General features: G+C 40.6%; 1 protein-coding gene across 6 annotated transcripts in view; it reads right to left on the bottom strand.

Moving 5' to 3' along the window:
- Positions 1–23,734, bottom strand: part of SCN1A (sodium voltage-gated channel alpha subunit 1) — a 177,492-nt gene that overhangs the window by 24,246 nt on the left and 129,512 nt on the right. For all 6 annotated transcript variants that reach the window (XM_019553579.1, XM_019553581.1, XM_019553576.1 and 3 more), the window contains 2 exons: positions 22,616–22,789; positions 17,474–17,596 (listed from right to left, as the gene is read on the bottom strand). In XM_019553579.1, the coding sequence (XP_019409124.1) occupies positions 17,474–17,596; positions 22,616–22,789 (297 nt within the window). The remainder of the gene's footprint in view (positions 1–17,473; positions 17,597–22,615; positions 22,790–23,734) is intronic.

Here is a 23,734-nt window from a genome sequence, read left to right as displayed (position 1 = left end):
TAGTTCATGTTGCTTTAATCACCCTGAATCATAGGCCTTTCAGTCACTATTTCCCCAAAGGAACAGAAAAAAAGAAATCAAGGTAGGAGTCACAATGACCCTCTTCTAGAAGGAAACAACTGGCTTTCTATGCTGAACTCTGTAGAAGTTTAGAGCTACACATGGATAATAACCAAGGGCCAGGTGTATCTTGGATGTAAGAGGAGAGCAGTTAAGTAATAATTTGTATGTTTAAAATGTATTTTGTCTTTTGGGCTAGCATCAATCAATGCTGCTTGGCAGTGGTTATTCCTAACAACACTTACTGGTAGTGCACATGGTCTGCTTTAAAACTGATCAAAGAGAGCAGGATGTAGTGCAAAAATCACTACAGATGTTCACTGATATCACAGTGTTGCTGAAGGAACAGCTTTGAGACTGATGATAAACTACACTTTGTTCATCATACAAATGGTGTACAGAGGAAGTCTGTCAGATTTAGTTCAAATACTTACTGCTCCAAGGCAAGATTCAAGGCACCACGCTTCTGGCAGAAAGATTTTTTTTCACAGTTAATGGTGACAGCTTGGCTTACTGCATAAACAATAAGACTTATGGGTGTAAGTCTGTCTGTTATAGCTCCCACAGCAAGACAATCTCAAGGGACCACCATGTTCAGTATAAACAAGAGGGAATAGGAAGTCGCATGTCTTGTGTTAAAAACTTTGCAAGAATGACATCAGGCTCTGTCTCACAAGGTATTGTCCACTACTTACCTAACTGGAAAGGGGAACACAATTGCAGACAGACTGGTTATCTGATTCCCTTCCAGCCTCAGGGCCCTCATCTTAACAGTCTGACTCCTGACAAAGTAGATCTTCTCCAGAGGCCTGGTGTTTCTGAGTCTTGGAAGGAGTCTACCAAAAGGATTTATAAATGCAAGTTGAATACGTTTTTTTGGGTGTAGTACAAACAGGACCTCACAGTTCCCTTTAAATGTTTTAAAAAAACCCTATTTGTCTGAATTTTGCCTGGCTTCTTTGTAGACAAATTACATTCTCACATTTTTTTTCAGTCTGCCACATACTCACGGAAGGACCAGTGACATTAACTGGTTCATGCAGCCCTTGACAGATTTCAAAAGCCACATGTCATAAAATTAATTTCCTCCATGAGAAGGACTTCAGCTCACACACTGAGTATCTGTCAGCATCTAGAGACAGATTGACACAATACCAAGTGTTAACCTATGAGGTGTGGTATTAAAAAAATAAGCATCTTAGATTCCATCCACAGGTGGTGATGACAGAATAATGATGTCTGCCTACTCAAGCTGAATAGTGATAAGTCCTTAATGTGAAATAGATGCTTTAGGAAACTGATATTTTTCATGATGCCAACTCACTGGACCATCCTTAAAAGAATCATGTCTAAATTACTACCTGATTGGTTGCATTTTCTTATTGTAATGACCCTAGCAGGTTTGGACTTAAAAAGTTGTACAATACTTGTAATATTTATTATAATATCATTTAAGATATCTTTCAACCTACTCAATTCCAAGACTGAGAATCCTGTCATAACTGTATTTTGAAGAAGGGGAAATTATCTGTAATTTTTCTTTGAAGATAACACTCAAGATTTTTACTTATGTTCTTTCCTCACAGTTTGGTAATTCTGTTTGATGCTTAGATTTTTTCCCTGTACCTGGAAAACACTGTATGTTCTTATATACAGCACACCCCAAAATATAACACACACCTTGTTTTTGAAAGGCAGAATGAAGAAAAAAGATTTTTCTAGTGTTATAGCTGCATAGAGCAGGGGCAGAACCTAATCTTCAGCTGACTCACCCAGGGTAACAGAAGCAGCTAGCAAACCGCAAAAATTGCCCTATGAAAAGTTAGTTTGATTAGTGGAACATCAAAACAATTAAAAAGGAAAGGCAATCATTAGCATCTGTGGAATGAAGAACAATGGTCATTAAGTTAACTGAATCCCTCAATTTTATACACTGTTATAAAACTGGAAGTCTGTGGATTTCCCAAAGTGTGGTAAAATAGGGGTAAGGTTTTTTAGGAGCCAGGGGCCTCAGAAAGCACGAGGAAATTACTCTAAAATACCTACTTGAATCATGAAATGAAAATAATAGAGACACCTAAAAGCAGACCACTCAGCTTAGGGTGCCTGAAGAAAAAGGCAGTAATACCTCATCATCCATATAACCAAAGCAGCAAAAAGTTCTAATGGACATTTTGTTTTCAGCTACTGCCAGTTCATCCATCCATGGAACCAGCACATGCCCAGAACTACTCCCAAATTGACAACGGTTAAAGAAATATGAGACATCTAAACTTCTTAGTCACCCTGCTACCATCTTTTCAATGATCTTATGCAAAAATAGTGTGCTGGATGAAAACTGGTCTGGTTTGTCAACATAAATTTACAGCACCTTTGTAACAGCCATATTAAGTCAAGTGCAGTGAACAATCTGCCACCCCTAAGTGAAATGCCCTCCAAAAAATATGCCCAGTTTTTGCTCATTTCCTTTTGCCTGCCAAATATGATATGAGCTACCATTGTGGAATGAAATTCATCCAACTTACAGCAGAGACTTTCTTGAGAGTCAAGAAAATATATTGCCATGCTATAAATGTGAAAATATTGGCATATGGTTCCAGTTCAGTCTAAATTCAAAAATTTTCACATAAATATACACACATCTACATTTATATCATACATATACACACATATATATATATATAGGGTTCATTTCTAGGTATAAAATTTTTAGGTGAAATATTTTAGTATTTTTTAAAACCTGACTAGTTTTATAGTGTTAACTATTTTGTATGTCATTAAAGATAATCATTTTTATGGGCCAATTTTATAATCCATTGGTATGGTAAGCCTCTGATTTCTGGATAGTGAAACCACATCTTAAGTCAAAACATCATAACTTGGAACCAATTTTCTCACAGGAATCATGTTATAAATGGGGGATTGGTTCCTTTATGATGCTGGATACAGCTGTGTCCAACTGGTCAGTCTGCTGTGCTGAAGGGGAGTGGGAAGGGAAGGGAAGAGAAGGGGTGGGGGGATGGATCAAGGTTCCCCGCGGTGAGGAAGGGGCTGGGGTTGGGGCAAGTTGCTCATCTGGTGGTTCCTGCTGACACAGGAGGGCTTGGAGGGATGTGGCCCCGGATCTACATAGAGCAGGGTGGGTGGGGCCAGGGCTGCACCAGGCTGCACTGCAAGTGGGGGCTATGCTGTCCTTCAGTTCACTGGGGCAGGGCGGGGCCACTGCACTGTCTCTGGACAAGTGATATGCAGCAGTGGGAACCGCCCCCACCCTCCTGGCGAGCCACAGCTCTGTCTCGCACCCACCCTGCCCTGGCTGGGCAACCAGGATCAGGGCATGGAGGGACATATGCCCGCAGATTGGTGTGGGCGGGGCAGGGGCTGCATCAGGCTGCACTCTGGGTGGGTGGTGGGGCCTATAGCCCCCCCATAGCTTATGCTCCCCTGCCCACCCTGCCCTGCCATGTCCCACCACTTACCCTGATTTGGGGGCACACTCCCCACCATGCCCTGTTGCCACTTGCACAGCCAGGGCAGTGGGCATGGGATGGAGCAGTGGCTCATTGTGGGGGGGGAGGGGGCAGGGCAGCTCCCACTGTTGCATGATGCTTACTGAAAGGCAACGCAGTGGCCCCAGCTGGGTGAGCTGTGGGAGGACACAACCCCCACTCCCAGCACAGCATGGTGCAGCCCTGGCCCTGCAAACACCACCTGGCACAGATCTGGGGGCACACTCCCCCCCATGCCCTCTCAGAGGGGCAGTGGGAAATGCTGGATGAGCAACTTGCCCCAGTCCCAGTCCCTCCCTCACTGGCCTTGATCTGCCCGCCCCCCCCGCACTCCCTTTCCATTCCTCCTCCCCTTCCGCCACAACAGACTTACCAGCTGGATGCAGCTGTATCCAGCCTCATAGTCAAAACCCATGTTGGAAGGTCAAAACAGGGTGTCAGTTTATAAACATCTTAAGTGCCATTTGTTGTAACTTGAAAGTCAAAGACTGCCTATCTATCTATCTATCTAGATATAGATATATAACCTGGGAATGCAACCTATCAGTTTATTATCTTACAAAGACATGTGGTACAAAAAAGAAAATCACATGTAATGAATATTGTGCTTTGTTTAGCAACCAATTCATGCTAGAAATCCATCCGGAAACTAGAGAGTTATACAATTTTCAAACCGAGCAGAGTGGAATTAATAGGTTATACAGAAGTTTAAACAATAGTGGCCTGAGGGTTGATCAGATTAGCCAGAAGTATTAAATAGATTAGACCCAAACCAAGCAAAACTAGCCACTCAGGGGGAAATGATTTTGATGGTTCTATTAAAAACTAAGGGAGTGTGGCCAGGTAGACCAATTTACTCTCTCACAGTTAGCCTTCCAAGGATGGCTGAGGCATTTTGGTATGCAAAATGGGAAAAACTAGACTACCACTGCTCAAGTTATGTCTGATTTGTGGATAAATGGACGGTTTTAATCTGACAGTCAGTCACCTTTCATATATGGCAAAGTTGAAGTGTCTGACAGAATTCACCTCTAACCAGTACACAATCACAAGGAACAGCTAAATATTTTTGTGATATAAAAACTACAGATTTTCTTTTTTCTTTTAAATATTCTCATGAACTCACCTTTGCTGAATAATTTTCTTGGATGCCAAGTGCATATACTCTGTGCTTAATGGGCTATTTGAACTATAATTATGTGAGCTACAAAATAAAAAAAAAACATTTTGAAAAATATCCAAACAATTTGAAGCATGGGCAAAGATGGAGGTAAAGTTTCATTCTACCAAACTATTTTTCCACCCCGCATACTAGCCCTCTCAAGTGCAGAGAAATGGAGGTAGATAGAAGAAAATTACAAAAGTTGAGCGAGAATATGGTAAAATGTGAGGAAAAAAAATAACAAAAGACTAGTAAAGAGAAGAATGGATTCTATTAATGTTTCAAAAGTGGTAACAGGCACATATACAGACCAAGATGTAAGAGAAAACAGAAAGGCTGGGGGTTCTAGATGGTAAGATTTAGGAAGACTTGCTTTTTGCATAAGACTAACACTGAATTAAGGAAAGTATTAGCAGAGACATTGGGAAAAAGTCATGAATTAGAAGCAGGAATTCAGTATTAGAAAATCTGGGGGGCAATTCAGAAAAGACAGAGAAAAGATAGGCAGGTAGATGGGAGACAACGGAATTAAAGAATGAACGGACTTATACAAAACTGAGTCTTAATCTGCACAACAGTGACATCCAAAGTTGAAGCTAGCAAGAGGTTTCAGAGAGGGAAAAATCAGTTCCACCCAAATACAATACAATCATTTGTCCTTTTACTGAAGTGCTCTGTCACTGGAGAAGAACTATGGGCTGCTAGTTTGGTATACTATCTCAAGCAGTAACATATACCTTCAAAGAAAGCAGATAAAATGAAAACACATACATAGAAACTTCATAACACAAGGTATTTTTGCACTTTCTAATTCCAGTTAGTTCTCTGGTTATTCCTTGTAGTATAGCCACTTCATGGCTCTTATAATATTTAACCTAGCTAGTATAACTGTTGACTCTTCCCCTCCTTCATATCATTGTCTAATCTTTATTCTGAATTTAACTAATTTGGTAAATTTAATAAAAACTTGAGGTTCCCAGGGCAACTGTAATTCTGTTTTTTAACACATATTCATTACCTCATTAAGGAGTAACATAGAAATAGGTTTGTTTATAGATTGCATGACATGATATGGCATGTTATCTGCCAAGCAGCATGTCAGATTGGCCAGAATTATGAAATAATGAAAATATTGTAAATTCATATGAACACATAAACAGAATAATTAGTTGATGTGGGAGTTCTCTCTCAGCATTTCCTAATTTTTGAAAATTCAAAGACAAAACCTTTATCTTTCTATGGCACTAAAATAGCGTTTTTGCACTTAATTTATTTGCTTTTCATTTTTGTAAAGATACTGTTATCACAAAAGAGAAAATCTGACACGTTTCAATTTGTGATCCTTGGTTGAAATGATTTTCTTTAAAATATAAACAAAACCCAGCCAAAAATCATAAGCATCTTTAGTCAAAAGTAACTTCAGAAAGTTACATAATTTTCATCTAAATGTGTAATTATTGGCTCCAATGGGCATATCCAAGTACTAAAATAGTCCTTTTATGACTTCTAAAGACCTACAAACAGAAGCCTGACAGAGCAATTTTTTCAAGTTTTGTAATTGAATAAAACCAAAGGACAAAACTTTCATTTTTCTTAGCACTCTGGGTTAAGAAATAAAATCAGATTTCTCAACTCAAAAGCCTTCAAAATACAATAAGACTAATAAAGGTTTGTGGGGAGAAACCAATGTTCCATCCTAGCCAAGCTGAATAAAGATTATCCTATAAGGAATAGGATATATCTTATTTTTAGATAGAAACTGTAATGACAGACACTTGGTGTCATGATTTGTAACTTAGGGCATTGGCACAGGTTACCTTTATAAGATAAGAAATCTGTGGAATGTTATAATGTCATAAAATGACGGTGTTCATAGAGCAATCTCAGATCTACATGACTGTAACTTGCCACTAGAGGGCTGGCGGACAAGGGTCTGGACAGGAGCTAGGACTCTATGGTAGGAGAGGAGTAGGGGATGGCATGTAGATCCCAGGTGCAGAAACCATCATGGGGTCTGTGGCTTCCCTCCCTCCACAGTTGGCAGGAGCCTAGCCAGAGCAGAGGGTGTGAAGGGAGAAATCTTGAAAAACTGGTTGGCTAGGGATAGACATTCAAAAAGCCTGAGCCTGAATTGATTCAATCTTTGCCGGTTAGTTTAACCTGGCTAGGCTGAACCAGTTTGTAACCATACAGACATCCCATCTGGACTGAAAAAATGCAGGCAAATGCCTATAGTGGCTAAAGCTAGAAGCCAGGGAAGGGGTGGGGGTCTCAAACATCCATTCCACAGTGCTGAGCTGAGGGGGGCGTGGCCAGGCTCCGGCGGGATGCTCTGATTAGGGAGGGGTGGTCCCCCCCCACCCCTGGTTGATAACAGAGCAATTAGTTACACAGCAAGGAGTTACACAGGGAGCATTTATCAGCCCATCAGCAAAACAAAAGGTCTTTCATTAGTTCAAGCTCTTAAACAACTTTTTCCAAGGAAGGAACAGAGGGTCATTACCCACTACCTGCTTGATTAGCTCCAAAATGCCCTAAGCCCACACTATCTGGTCTGCCTTTGTCCTGTCTCGCATAGCACGGGAGACTACTAGAGATTTGGTGGGTGGGAAGTGGTAGAGTGGTTGGGACCTACACATCCTGGGATGCTGCAGGAATGGAAGTAAGATGTTTTATTTTCTCAGATCATCCATACTATCCCCTGCAACGTCCTGGGCAAAACAAATCAAAGATAAACTTCAGCTGTAGTGGTATATCTTTAAAATGTTTACAGGCCACTTATGGTGGTTTAACACCCCTTAACTAGTGACCGCTCTTGTCTTAAATGCCTTTATGACATTTTTAATGTAACCTGTGTCAAAGCCCTTAGCTCCACGTGACACTATTATGTTCCTTTTAATAAAGCTTTTTATTCAACTTTTATTAAAGTCTAAACCAGTGATTTTAACCCTTTTAAGATTCAGGGCCTCACTTCATAGCTTGTTTTAATTTAGCAGCATTCCTGATTGAGAACCACTGTTGTACTGCTCAGCTTACCTCAGTGGTTCTCAACCACTTTCAAACGAAGCGGTGCTGGCTTCTACCTTGGGGGTCTTAAAGACAAAGCTAGACAAACACCTTGCTGGGATCATTTGACCCCAGTACTCTTTCCGGCAGGGGGTCGGACTTGATGATCTGCTCAGGTCCCTTCCAACACTACAAACTATGAAACTATGGGGTCCTGCCATATCCAGGGAGACCTGCCCTACATGCCTTGTATGAAACCATATACACCTAAAACAGTCAGGAGAACTTGCTCTTGCTGCAGCCCTTTCAAGTCAGATCCTCCAGACTTCTTCCAGAAGCAGAAGTATGTGGGCAGGACTGGGCACTCCTTCCCAGAGGTGTAGCAAGTTCTTTCAGCACTGGAGGCAGAGGTTAGGGGGAAGGAAAATTATGCTGACCACTGGAAAGTCAGAAGGTGGGGGGAGGAAGGAAGAAGGACACGATTCTTATCTACTTCTGCTTTTCTTAACTGCTACTGCTGCAGCTATTGCTGTAGCAGCATGGTCTTAGGCTGCTGCTGCTGGGGGACAGGCAGTGGCTCCCCAGAGACTGCTTTTTGTGTCCCAGTAACCCTCCCCTAGGGTGCAGGGCTGTGCAGACCATACTGGCACCTCCTTTAAGTTGGTACTTGGGCTGGTGCTCCACTTGGTGTCCCCTTCTTACGCTACTGCTCCTGCTCCTGCCTATGTTAGGCTTATCTGGCTGTGCATGAGGCACATGGGGTAGTTCTAACTGGCTGCGGTGGCAGCAGTGCCTATGCCAGCCGCACCCTTGAAAGGGTCCAGCGGCACCTGATTGAGAGGCACAGGTTTATTTGATCAACAACATACAAATCTTTCTAAATGGAAGGAAAAACTAGCTACTGAGTGGCTGAGACTTTGAACACAAAGATCACAAAGTAAAAAAAAAATGCTAAATTAGAGATAATACAACATAAACTTCATTTATACTGGAACCATGAAAAAATAAACATATTAATTCCAGAAGAATTAAGACTTAAGAATTAAGAAGAATTAAGAATTAAGATTAAGACTAGGCTGGCTACATTCTCAGGCATCTCATGTCTGCAGATTTACATTCATGGTCTCCGTAGAAAAACAAGTGTTCTTAGAAAGATGTTATAATGAATACATTAAAAAATGTTGATTTGATTCCTTCATAATGTTCCTAAAGACAACTCTACTTAGAATGCTACTTTACCTGCTGATAATATCTGCATAAATCCCCACTAAACTTTCATCTTTAACAAAGGCAGGTTCCTGTGAACAATTTCATAGATTGAAGGATGATAATGGTAAATTTGAAAATATCTAAGAAATTTATTTCAACATCCTGTCAAAAACCCTAATTCTTTCCCTCCTTTTCTTCCACCTGTTATTTTGCTTTCTTTTATTCTGTAAAGAGTAAGGTAATATTATGAGTTAATTTTACAGGCAGAAATGTAACATCTCACTAGTCTTAGAAATGTGATGTATATGTGGTGAGATCTTTCATTTTTTTAGGTGTATTTATTCTTTAAAACTTCAGCAAAACATGAAATGAAACATACAATTAGACAAGTACCTATACCAGTAAACATTCAGCTCATAATACTTTTGACGTGTTCTTATTTAACTATAAATGTACTAATCATATTCTGTACACTATTTTAAAATATTTAGCACTGCACCCAAATATCTTTCAACAAAGTAAAAAACACATGCTTCAGTGGAACTAGATATATGCTGGATTTCAAGTTTAAAGCAACCTTTTTTTGTTTTAACCAAGAAAAAAAGAAATCCCCAAAAATCTAACTGCTGAAAAATTGTCCTCCCATTATACCAAGTCAGATAATTCAAAGTTGTTTAACTGATATTCACAAATAGTTTTATTTATCTGCTAAGACCAAGCATCAGAAATTTCAACCCCAGAGGTATTTTTAAGAATGTTCAAATAATTTGAATGAAAGAATAAACTCTAACAGTGTTACTGTGACATTCAAATTAGAACACCCCACTCCCACCTGCTCTCCTCCACCACCACAAAATTATAAGTCATAGTGAAAGGATTAAGGGTAGCAAAGGGCGAAATACAGTACCCATAATAAAGGGTTGAGGGGGGGAACCAGCGCTCCACCCCATCCAAGTTGAAGAAAGATTATCCTATATGAAATAGAAATATATAGTTTATTATTAGTTGGAAAGCTGTAATGACAGACACTTGGTGTTATGATTTGTAACTTACTAGTTGTATGTGACACTGTCGTTTTCCTTTTAATAAACTCTAGAGTGCTCTTGAAATATAAGGCATTCCAGACCAAATAGTTCCCTGGTAAGGGAATCTAGAAAGAGCCATTAAATTTTAGAGTAGATTTAAAACATCAATTATGGTAATTTAAATTTATATGTTGTGAAATTGGACTGGAAATTTGAAATACAGTAAATGTTTAAAGCCAGCAGCAAGAAACGTGCATGGGACATGCAAAACGGGAAGAGCAATGTAGATAATTTGTAAAGGTTGTTTTTGCCTACTACTAATGCTTCTCTAATACATAAATCAAGCACGGTAGGACATGCTTTATTCAGTGAAATTATACACAAACACATGCGTTACTATTACTTAAACTGATTTGCTAACACAGCAAAGCAATGTATATTTGATTATCTACATTTACAATAGCATACAAGTCCAGAATTAGTGCAAGAGCATTTTACTACAAAGAGCACTAAAGCTAAACAAAAAGCAACAGGTATAGTAAAATCTCAATTTGATGGTAGTCACATTTGTTAATCTACATGCACCGAGATGAGACTATAACCCTAAATCTATGGCCGAGATTGAAATTAAATAAAGCAATTCTTTACTTTGCCTTCCAGCATCTAAGTGGAGTTGTTTTTATGAGTTTTGTTATTTAACAATATTAAAACATTTATCAGAATGCCATGCAGAATCAGGTATTTTCTATGTTCTTATATTACTGAAATTTACCTCTTCTGTCAGGGCTAGCACAGTCTGTAAACCACTAAATCCAATTTAAGTTTAAGTGATTCATAGGTCTTGTGCTGGCCCTGCACAGAAGGGATAATTTCACTCATTGGCAAGCAAAGAAATCATAAAGTTTGTAAATTATTATAAAATAACTGAGAGAACATTGGAAAATGAACAGTGCATAGGACAAATAGAACAGTCATTATTTTACTGGCTTCATAAATGGTTAAAAACACTATTTAAAATTTTGATATTCTTCCAATTAATTAAATGTAAACCAACCAATACATTTTTTCTTTAATAGACTCAAAGGTTAGATGAGGTTCTCTGTTTTGAAATCAAGGGAACGACACTAATTTAAACCAGCTGACAACCCGCATCTTGATTTTTCAAAATTTATTCATACACTCTTGCCCAAAGGGAGCTTTGCAGAATTAATTTTCTTCTCTTTTCAAGAAATACTTCGCACATTTTTGGAGGTGGTGAAAAATATCTTAAAATTACGAAGATACATGATGAATCAAAAAAATCAGTCAATTTTGCCACAGCTTAGTGTAGGTATAAGCAATATAAGAAAGCAGAGAGGCTTATATTTTTTTTGTAAGATGAGTTTTATAAATATTTGTCAAATACTTTGGACAAACACTTTTTAGTAGATGGATTGTTCGTGAATTGTTTGCTATAAGAATTTACTATTAGTGTTGTATGCTTCATTACATAAGGTACATGGCATTGTTTCTATGGCCTATGGGGCCACTTGCAGATGTTAAAGAAAAACCCCGAAAACATGCTTTACCGGAAGAAGTGCAACTTATTCCAGCTCTGCAGCATCTGTAAAGATTGGGCACTTCAGAGGAGCTTTTTGGCACTTTTAGCTAAAGCTGATTCAATCAGCTGTTAGATAAAAGTGTCGTAAAAGCCCCACTAAAGCACCCAAACTTTACAGACACAGGAGCTAGGAGGAATTAACATGCTGCCTCTTCTGGGCATGTGCAGGACTTGACACAGGAACGTGCCAAAAAAAAAAGTGCCAGGGGGTTGGTTTTTTTACACCTGCAAGCACCCACCAGCAAAAGAAAAAAAATGTTGGTGCCTATGCTAATTAGCACTGCTGAGAGACAGGGTCAGTTTATATTCAGTAATTGTAACTGAGCAGGGGTACTAATTAGTCTATTCACAGTGATATGCATATGTAAGTAGTGTGTTTGATTTGGAAGGTAGTCCACATGAAACAGCACAGCATGCTTGAGCATGGGACTGTATGGCACTTGTAAGATAGACATGTCATTCCTACAGTTTATCTTAGAAACTATTTTAAAAGTTTAAAAACAGGAAGGATAGCAATTTTCCAAATATTTGTATGAACAAAAATATATCTATAAGGAGGAATGTTTATGAACAATTATGTAGAAATAAATATGAATCCAGCTGAACCAAACAGCCATTCTGAATTTGAACGAATGTCCATAAATACTATGTTTTGATAGCACTGAAGTGATGCTGTAGCCATAATGAACCAGGAACTATGCAAGAAACAAGGATTTTTGTGGGTGATATTTTTTATTGGATCAAATGCATGGTTGGGATAGACTTGAACAAACTTAAATAAGACCACCTAGTCGTGCCTTAAAATGCAAAACTTGTCAACTTATTCCTACTGCCACAACAATCAATAATCCCCACAATAAAACCATCAGAATCCATGGATCATAACACATATCTATTCCAGAACATGGTATACCTCATCCAGTGCACCAAAAATCCTCATGGAAACTATGGATGAAACCAGAAAAAACTATGCACCAGAAAGAAAGATCACAGAATAGAAAGGACAGAGCACAGTAAGGAGAACATTTTTCACAAGAAAAACTCTCCATGACCAACTTCACAGTTCTTGTGCTCAAGGGAAATTTACTAAACACCTTCAAATGAGGATTCTGGAAACAAAAAGTAATTAGCTTTGGACACTAAGAACAAAATGAGTTAACATAGACAGTGATTTCATGGCTCTTGATAATCTACCTGATACTTGCCAATCTCTGCACTTCACAAGTGATAACAGTCCTTCTGAACAATTTTGCTCTTGCACTTATTAGGTTTCTACTGCATCTCTTTTGTCTGTTGGCTACCTGATAATCTCTCTTATATCCTGTTTTTATTTACATATGGAGTTTCATACAAGCCCTTGTTTCATTTGTTACTTAGCTCTGCTGTGTCTGCTTTAGACCTAAGGAAGGGTACTATAGTACCCAAAAGCTTGCATAAGTCTCTCAACCATGCAGTTGGTCCAATAAAAGATATTAACCACAAAAAAACCTTGTCTCTGACATGAATTCTATAGTATTTGACCAGCTCTTGTTGTATTTACTTGAATTCAAGATGCATATCCTTCTGCCCACCCCTCACCCCCTTTAACATAGGGGGAAAAGCCCCTGGTTTTGGATGCAAGTATAAGCTGGTGTGGTAGGAGCAGAGGGAGGACAAGATGCTATTGTGTCTCTAGCTCTGGCTCCAACCTGGGGTCGGGGTAGTAGGTGGAGCTGCAACAGTCATCTGCCCCCCCTGAAATTCCTGCACCACCACTTAACTTCTGCAGCTTCAGCTCCAGCACTTGGTGACTCTGGCCCCAGCTGGACCATGCAGCAGCAGCAGTGGTAAATCATAGAACCATAGAAAAGTAGGTCTGGAAGGGACCTCCAAAGGTCATCTAGTCCAACCCCCTGCCTGAGGCAGGGTCATCTCAATCCAAACCATCCTGTACACTCCATAATCTAAATTCTGAGACTACTGTCAACATCGTAACATGCCACAGATAAAGCAGGAGAACCATGACAGCCAACATCCTGCTTCTATGAAATGTTGTCAATACATGCTCAAGAGATCCTGGGTAGAGGGCCACATCCCCTGCTACAGAGGAAGGCAAAAACCCTTCTGACCAGGGGGTAAAATTCCTTCCTGACCTCAGATATGGTGATTGGTCTGACCCTGAGCAGAGGGTCAAGTTACCCATCACATTCAAATCCTCCAATAAGTCTTTCCCATTGGCCAGAACAAGATCCAAATAGATGACTCCCCAGTTATATCCTCCACTTTCTGGAACAGAAAATTGTTCTCCACACAAGTTAGGAACTGGCTTGATATTTTATGTTTGGCAGGGTTGTTCTTCCTGCAGATGTCTAAAAAATTGAAGTTACCCATTAGTACCATCTTACAACTTTTGGATAGATTTGTCACATCCCTGAAGAGTGCCTCATTTACCTCCTCTTCCTGATTTAGTAGCCAATAATAAATCCCCACCATGATATCAGTGCTGCATCTTTTACCTTTCATCTTCACCCAAATGTATTCTGCTTTGCTGTCTTCTTTCTCCTGAACCCAAGAACATCTATGTACAAGACAATACCACCACCTTTTCTCCCAGCCCTGTCTTTGCAGAACAGAGTGTAACCCTCGATGTAGCCAGTCATGCCAATCAGATCATAGTTCTTCCCATTGGCTTCAGCTTTCACCTCATCTTGTTTATTCCCCAAACTTCTCACATTTGTATACATGCACTAGATATATTTTGTAGGGCTGTGTGAAATTTTGACAGGGGTTTCTTTTCAAAGCTGTTTCAATGTGTTTTGAGCTTCAAAATGAAACGAGGGCACTCAAAATGTTTCGAAAGTTTTGAAACATTTTGAGTTTCAGAGCCAGGCTTGCTTGCAGCTAAACAGAAACTAAGGAGAGGGAGGGGGAAGAGGGCGGGATATTGACATCTAGCTCCCAGTTCAATTCCCCAGCTCTCTGATCATTTCCCCCAGCTCTGTGATGATTTCCCCAACTCTTCCCAGGGGGGTTGGGCTTCCCAATCTGCATGTGGAGTTTCAGCAAGCTGCTGCTGCAGGCTGGGGCCAGTGGCAGATGTTTGGCGCAGCCTGCGCTGAGCCCCAGGAAGACTGCAGTGCTGCTGTTGGCCCCAGCCTGCAGCAGCAGCCTGCTGAAATCAGTGCACAGATCCAGGGGCCCACATCCCCCAGAAAGAGCTGGGGAAATGATAAGAAAGCTGGGAAATCAAACCAGAAGCTGGGGGAATGTTCAGATCCCTAAACATTCCCCCAGTTCCTGGTTGAATTCCCCACTTCCCCAGTCTTTCCCCCAGCTCTCCGATTGCTTCCCCTACCTCTTCCCAGGGAGTGCAGGCCCCTGGATGATGTGTGATGACAGCAGGCTGTTGCTGTCAGCTGGTGATGGCAGTGGCTCTGTACTATTTCCCCAGCTGGCAACAGTATGCTGCCGAAACTCCAAGCGCAGATCCAGGGCTCGCACCCTCTGGAGGGCTGCAAGGTTGTGCCAGACTCCTCCTGGGAGGTGCAGGCCCCCAGATCTGCATGCAGGATGACAGCAGGCTGCCGCTGCTGGCTGGGGCCAGCACCAGCACCAGCACCCAAGTCAGCTAGGTGCAGCAGGCACTGAGCGCCGGGAAGAACCCAGTGCTGGCATTGGCCCCAGCAGACGGCTGTCATCCTGCACACAGATCCAGGGGCTGGCGCCTCCTGGCAGGGCTGTGGAACTGTGCCAGACTCCTCCCAGGGGGTGTGGGCCGCCGGATCTGTGTGCAGGACGACAGCAGGCTGCTGCTGCTGGCAACTGATATGAGTTTTGCTTTGAACAGTTTGAGGTGAAGTTTTCCAGGAACCCATGCATCTATCTCCTTGAAATCTGGCTGGATTCATGCCCTCTGAAAGGGCTACCATCCCTGTGATTTTCATCCAAATCAGTCAAGAAATTACAACACTATAGGCAGTTTCATGATTCCCCATTATAGGCTATGGGCGAAACATTGAAACACTTCGAAACAGCGAAACAGTTTCGACACAATGAAACAGAACAGTGCTTCAAAACAGCAAAATAAAAGTCAAAACAAAATGGTGCTGTTTCACACAACCCTAGTATTTTGCATTTTTAACTACCCACTTTCCTTTTGCACCACTTGTTACATCCAGTAGCTCTCTGGCACTTTCCCAAAGTTAAATTGCTTCTTCCAGTCCTATTCCTCTGGTCTGTGTGCTGGCTGTTCCAGCTCTGGCTCTGGAGGCAGAGACAGAGTGGCTGCCAGTGCAACTGTTGTTGCATGATTGGACTGGGGCTAGAGTAACCATGTCCCTTGTGCCCTGGGGCAAAATAAAATCAGAGCCAGAGCTGGAGCCAGAGTCATGGTGGTTAAGTGGTAGTGAGGAGGCAAGGGTCCTGCAGATGCCAGAAGGTGCAGGCATGAGTGGCAGGTGGGATTTGGGGCAAATGGTAGGGGGACAAATACCAGGGAGGCAGGCACTGCAGCAGGGGTCAGAAGATGCGGCTGGGGCATGCAAAAGGTGCAGCAGGGGGTAGGAGGCAGGGGTTAGGCCACCCTACTTCCACCACCTGTCCCCTTGATGCTGCTTTCTCTGCTACAGCAGTGTGGGAATGAATTTAAGATGACCCTTCAATAGTTATATTCTATACATGGAGAATTATAATAAATTATACATTTTCCAGTTTTAGAATCTAACTATTGGGCAGGTCAACTGAAATTCAAAGTCATCTTGGATTCAGGTAAATACAGTATATTTTTCTTGACCTGATAAATTAATGAATTCTAATGTTAAGGCCATTGTTAAAATTAGCAAATGGCTACATGACACTGAAATTTATGAACACAGCCATTTTTTTCTTACAAATTCTGAAGTAGATGTATGCAAATTTGCAACCTGATAGATACAATTTGAAGAAGAGCCTAGATTTGATTTTATGATGTATGCATGTCTATCATGATTTATATCAAAGGAATATTTAGGCAGTGTATTGTAAACTATCTCACTAAGTTAGATTTGGATTTGACGTTTATAAGAAAGCCATTTATTCTCACATTTCTGTGAGATGGCAAAACCATTCTCTTAAAACTAACCAGAGTTCAACAATATGCATACAGAGTTAGTATTTTTGTAGCGTTAAAGATTACAGCAAGAGAAAAAGACTAAGTTGAAAAAAAGACTTTTCTGTGTGAGATGTTCAGTGAACATTAATTCTAATTTACTCAAAAGAGGAACTAAATAATCTTAGATAGGTTGCATATATTACTAGATGGCTAGAATCTTGTTAAATTCACCACAGTGTTTATGTAACAAAGAAAAATCATAATCTTTACCATAATTTATAGTTTTTTTTATTTAAGTCAGATAAAGCAGAAATAGATGTAGATCATGAACTGGGCCACATTCAACTCTGGTGCAATTTAGTGAAAAATAGTACAGTTGGACGAATGGCCTGTTAAGTTGAATGAAAATACAAAGGCCTGAACTCAAAAGAAGGAAGGTACCTTTTAAAAAGGTGCAGAATTAGATTTTTAAAAGAACTTTATGCTGTGTCTACCAGGAGAAAATACGAAGACCATTCATCTTTAACTCTTTGTTATTATTGAACTGATTAAAATTTTTCTTGAGACTGTTTACATCTTATCATTTCAAAGCCTTAAAGAAAAACTCCTGAGATTGGCCAGAAAGTAAAGTAACTTGAAAGGAAACAACTAATATGTGATACTGCATATGGAACTTGGTGAATTGATGAGCTTTTTGCTTATCTGTTAGTAAAAGATATGCAATAAACAAGAAGATTAGTGCAGCCTTTCTATATGGATTTGTCATTCCTTCTTCTGCAGGCATGGATTCTTTTTTATGCATGCACTGTTACAGATTCTTTCATTTGGTCTTACCCTCATCCCCTCAAATCGTGACAAAGCTCTTAGTGGTCTCAAAGCTCTTAGGGTCCTAAGGGACTTAATGGCACCAAGTTCCGAGTAACCCAATGCATTTGCTGTTAAGCTAACCAAGGAAACCTATAGAAAAATAGAAAAGCAAAAATTATTCATCCTCAGCATGTTACTCTGCCTACAACACGCTTCTTGAGTGTTTTGCAAGTTGAGAAGAATTAAAATCAGATCACCTTGTGCAGTGGTGATGTGTAGGGGGTGCATGTGCACCCTCTGAGAGAGCCGGTGCACCCTGTCAGGCTGTGCTCCCTTTTTAAGTGATAGGCAGGGAGGCAGGCAGGAGCACCAGTGCCCCCCTTGTGAGTGTTGGCCGGGGAGCAGGGCCACCAGTAAAAGCCCCCTAGTCAGCACGATCGGCCACTGGAGATCACCCCCATCAGTGAAATCAGCCGCAGGGGACCCCCGCCCCAGTCATTGACTCAAGAGGCACCAGTTGCCCATGACCTTCTGTAACCTGGAGGCTTTCTTTTAAATTTGGAAAAGAAGCAGGAGAAAAAAGAAGACGTAGGGAAAAGGACTTATGGAACAGGAAAAAAGTAATAGGAGATACTAGGTGATATGAGGAAGTACTGGTAGTAATGTTTTATAATTTCCAATTTCATCAGGGGCAACCATCAAGGCATTGAACGTTTGGACTCAGTCTGGCCTTGAGACTTTGCCTCAATGGTCTAAAGCGAGGATAGTAGGTCTAGGACAGCTTCCACTCCTTCATACTCTTGCCTAGGTGTATGCACTGAAGGTCTTGGTGTGACCTATGCAAGCTAAAATGATAAAGCAACTTGTATGCTGGAATGTTCAGACTCTGACCCCTCGGTTCAATTCAGATTCAAACTTAAGGAAAACGGCACTACTAAATTATGAATTGGTTACTCTCAAACTTGACATTGGTACATTATCAGAACCTCAGCTCTCAGATACATGTTCTATCCAAGAGAATGATTACACCATAAGAGAAACCAACAGGAGAATGGAAACAGCAGGAAGTAGGCTTTGCTATTAGAAACAGCTTACTATTTTTCTGTGAAAGCCCCATTGCTGTATCTATTTGACTCATGATGGTCAGAGTGCATACACAGAATGGCTTAATCATGTTTAGTATCTATGTGCCTACCCTTCAAGCTTGCAACCAAGACAAGAATGTTTTCTACCAACAACTTGACAAAGATTGAGAAAACACATAGAAATGAGACCATTATAATACCTGGCAACTTCAATGCAAGAGTTGGATGTAGCTTTAAGAACTGGCCTTGTATTCTGGGCAAACAAGGAATTGGTAATATGAATTAAAATGGTCAATGAGTGTTTAAACTTTGTGCAAGTCAAAATGTGTGTGTTATGAACACATACTTTGCTAGGAAAATCACAAGAAAGACATAATGGAAACATCTGAGATCAGGGCACTGGCACCAATTAGCTCTAGTATTGACTAGGCATACCTACCTGAAAAATACTTCATATGAGTTCTCATCACAGTGCTGACTGTGACAGTGACCATGTCTTAGTCTGCTGCAAAGTCAGAATCAATGTTAAAAAGATCCACTATAGCAAAACTACCAGTTGCCCTCAGATAGACATCAGCCAAACTAAAAACAGAAAAATGCGGACTATTCAATAAAGAATTTGTGAAAGCAAGTTTACCTAGCAACTCAGCCGCTGAGGCTTGGGAAAGCTAACATGTGCAATGCTGCTATAACAGCATTTGGCAAAAAATGCAAGAAAATGAAGACTGGTTTGAAGAGCTCTCTGAAACCACTGGTTCAGAACAACAGGACAGTGCTAATCAACTAGAAGAAGTCTCCTAATAACAAAACCCTAGAAAATTTGAAAAAGGCACAAAGAGGCTAAAGGTATGTACAGAAGTTGTTTTTTTCACCATTTAAAGCACTTTATTGCTGTGACTTAACAGAAGTACACAGCTTTACAGAATTTAAAAAATGGGTACAACACTTTAACCCTTGTTAAATGAGGTATTAAATTTGAAGTACTCTATTTTATAGCATCTTAGCAACCAACCTAAAGCACTTTAAATAACTTCTGTATATTGGTCAAGTTTCTGCAGAGCAACCCCTGCCTCCTAGCCTGGAAAGTGCAGGGAGGCTCAGAGGCCTCTCCCACCAAACACTGCACTTCTGCCATGTTTAAAAGTGCTGTAACTTCATAATGCTATAAAAAGTGATTTAAATTACAGTGCTGTAAAAAGTACATGGAGCACACCCTAAGAGGCATGCCCCAGATTTTTGGCTGAATCTCTATGATGATATTCAGAAAGCAGGTAATAGCTATGGAATGTATGAAGGCATAAAATGAGCAATTGGTCCAGGCAAGAAGAAACCAGCTCTGCTGAAAGACTTTATTACTGATAAACAAAAATAACCTGAGCATTGAATTGAACACTATGGAATTGTATATTCCAGTGAGACTGAAATCAGATGCAAAGAGCTCAAAAGATGACCACAATTCCAAGTTATGATGGATTTAGACAATAAGCCAACATTAAAATATTTGTAGAAAACCATTACATTGATTCCTGGGAACAAGGTATCTGGCAATGACTGTTTGCTTGCTGAAATCTACAAGTGCTAATGATGAATTACTTCAAAAGATTCATGAAGATATACTGCTGTGTTGGAAAGAGGAAGTAGTACCACAAGATTTCAAAGATGCTCAGTTCATATAATTATACAAAAACAAAGGGGAGGAAGTGACTGTGACAACTATAGAGGTATCTCCATTGAACGTCATAGGGAAAATGGTCACTCGCACCATGCTCCCTAGACTGCAGTCTCAAGCAGAAAGAATCTATCCTGAAAGTCATGTGGTTTTTGCTCAGGATGCTCTACCATTGATATGATCTTTTTGTTCAAACAATTGCAAGATATGTGTAGAGAAAAACAAGTAACACTGTACATAGCCTGCATTGATCTAATGAAGGTCTTCAATACAGTCAACAAACGGGGCCTTTTTACTGTTCTGAAGAATCTGGGTTGTCCTCCTAAACTTCTGAACATCATTTACTCATTACATCAAGGTATGAAGGCAATTGTACTGTATGAAAACAAAGAATCAAACACTTTTGACATCAACAACAGGATGAAACAGAGGTGTCTTAGCCCCTATGCTTTAAAACATTTACTTCCTGGGTTCTACAATCAGTGGGAATCTTGCCCTTCAGACTAAACTGACTAAAAGAACAGGAAAAGCAGTAAGAATTTTGGGCTATTACAGAAATGTGCATGGAATAATACCAAACTATCAGCTAAGGTGAAGATACAAATCTACAAGACTTGTGTGCTGTCATCCCTGCTGTATGGTTCAGAAGTATGGACTACAACCTTTAGGCATATCAAGAGACGGAACAACTTTCACATGAGATGTCTTTGTAAGGTCCTGAAAATAAAGTGGGAAGACAGAATACCAAACACAGAAGTACTGTAGCATGCAGGACTGACACACTTAGAAATGAGGCAAAGGTTGCAAAGGATTGGTCATGTCAGGAGAATGGGAGGAGAATGTATCCCCCAAGAATTTTGTACAGTGAGATTTGAGGTGGCTCTAAAAAGCAGGGTCACCCTCTATGGTTGTACCATGATGTGTGTAAAAACTATATCAAGTCATTCGACATCAATGTAGGAAGCTGGGAGGAGCATGCAGAATCCTGTCTGATCTGGAGGGAACATCTGGCACTGGATGCAGCTCAACGTGAAGTGGCTTTGATCCAGAGGATGGAAGCAAAGTGAGAAAGAAGAAAGCAGCATGCTGTAAATTTGGACTCCAACAGACAACATATGGATTGGTGAAACTTGTAACAATTTATGTCGCTCTTGAATTGGCTTGTCAGACACAAATGGTTTCATCAGGCATTTTGATTAGACCTCTTATGTGTATCCAGAGGATGCATGATCCAGAGGATTGATGGTTGCTTAAGACTATGGAGATTTAGAAAACCATGAAGGAAATAAAATGAATTGACACTGTTTCCCACTCTAGGCACTAACTTTACACCTATGCATCAAAATGTTGGTAGTGTTACAGGGGTCAACTAGGGAGTACTGATGAGGCTCATTTGGTTGTACCTAAGAGAAATGACAGAAATTTGTTTAGCATTCACAGTATTATTGCCTGACTTCTGCAACTTTATGAAGAAACAATTTTCCTCTATAAACTGCTATGAATAATTAGTTTTGCAGTTGTCGCAATTTTTATGCTAATTTTTCATGCATTATAAGTAGGGATCTACCTAAATTGTGGCAGAAATGCACTGCACAGCAGCTCCTTTAATTTTCTTCTTTGTGTGTTTGCCATTTTGTGTGTTTGCATATTTGCTGTTGTGTGTTTTGCTCTTGCCGTGCTTTCCCCCTGCCACTGATTGCTGGAGGGGCCCTGGCAGCCCCACTGCTTGCTATTTGCTCCTGACTGGCTGGGAGACAAAAAACACAGATTTAAATATGCCACAGTTGTGCCTCCTGGCCAATCAGCAACAAGCAGAAGGGCCACTGGGACCTCTCAGCCAATCATCTGATAAGAAGGAACCGTGGTGGTGGGGTCTCTGTGTCCTTGATGTGGGTTGAAAAGATATTCAGGGCACACGTAAAATCCAACAGATACTCCTGGCTAGATATTTTGATCTTGGATGCATGTGGCATATCTACCTCAGTGACAGAATATATGACTATATGTGGCAACTACCCCAGGTCATGTTAAGCTTTTCCCATATATATATATATATATGAGAGGCCAAACATGACCTGGGGTAGTTGCCACACACAGGGATACCAGTGGCTTCCAGTTGCCGCCCTTGCTGGCAGCAGAATTATGCTGCTCTGGTGACAACCATTTTTTCTGCTTCCTGCCTTTCCGCACTGCTCCTCCAAGTCACCACCTGGGCCAGCTGCCTTAGTTATACCACCGATACGTGGTCAAATTCATGAAGTAAAATCATAGGATATTGAGTTCCTATGTAATTTTTCAAATGTTTTGCCTACATCATTTGACTATTAAAATGATTTATTCAAGATTATAAATGTTAAGTTAGAGTGCCTTAGAAATAAAAGAAATATAAAAAAAATATTCCGTAAATAGACTTACATCAACAATGAGGAAGTCCAGCCAACACCAGGCATTAGTAAAGTATGTTTGATAACCATAGGCCACCCATTTTAGCAGCATTTCCAAAATGAAAATATAAGTGAAGACCTTGTCAGCATATTCCAGCATAGTCTTGATTGTCTTGCGCTGTTCAATATATATATCTTCAAAAGCCTATAAATAGAAACATTCAGCAAAGGTTTAATGCTCAGAAATATTATAGTGTATTGTTTATGTTGCAGCTATATAGAAAAAAACCCCAGAAATATTTTCTCCCTAAATAATGAAATCCAGGTGTTGTGTTTTTTTTTGTTTGTTTGTTTTTACTACTCTTTTCCCTATATTTCAGTGTATGTAATGTATGTAATATACTTCCATATGTAATGCAGAACCCAGCCTTACTATTAATGACTGTTTTTCGAGGTGTAATTTACTTACAAATAGGAGAGTTAGCCACTGCCTTAATGAAGCGGTATTTTTTCTATTGTTAATGGAGGGCCTTACCATATTCACAGTGGAATTGGGCTGCGCGGGAGTCCCTTTAATTTTGCAAGCACCCTTGTTCACCCCCCACATTGCTGAATGGTTGAGGGACCCCAGTGACCCTGCTGTTTGCTGCTGACTGGCTGGGAGGCAAAAATGGCACTATATTTAAAACCACAATTTTCGCCTCCCTGCCAATCAAGAGTGAGCATCTGGGCCCCTCTGCCAATCAGCAACAAGGGGTGCCCAGAGGAACCTGCAATATTAAAGGAGCTGCCACTCAGCCTATTTCTGCCATGAATCCAGAAGGGCCCTATTAATGGTAAATCAGCTTTCTGAGGCAGCTGCAGTGTGAATCCTACTAAACAGTTGAAAGATCAAGGCCCAGAGTATACCCCTGTCAGCACAGCAACTATAGTTTCATAGTTTCTAGGGTCGGAAGGGACCTGAGCAGATCATCGAGTCCGACCCCCTGCCCTGGCAGGAAAGAATACTGGGGTCAAACGACCCCAGCAAGATGTGCATCTAACCTCCTCTTAAAGACCCCCAGGGTAGGAGCCTGCACCACTTCTCTTGGAAGCTGGTTCCAGACCCTAGCCGCCCTGACCATGAAGTAGCGCCTCCTGATATCTAATC

The sequence above is a fragment of the Crocodylus porosus genome, unplaced genomic scaffold, assembly GCF_001723895.1.
Source record: "Crocodylus porosus isolate Cpor-Errol unplaced genomic scaffold, CroPor_comp1, whole genome shotgun sequence".
Taxonomy (NCBI): Eukaryota; Metazoa; Chordata; order Crocodylia; family Crocodylidae; genus Crocodylus; species Crocodylus porosus.
Note: the sequence above shows the minus strand (reverse complement) of the source record. Positions and strands in the feature narration are given on the sequence as shown.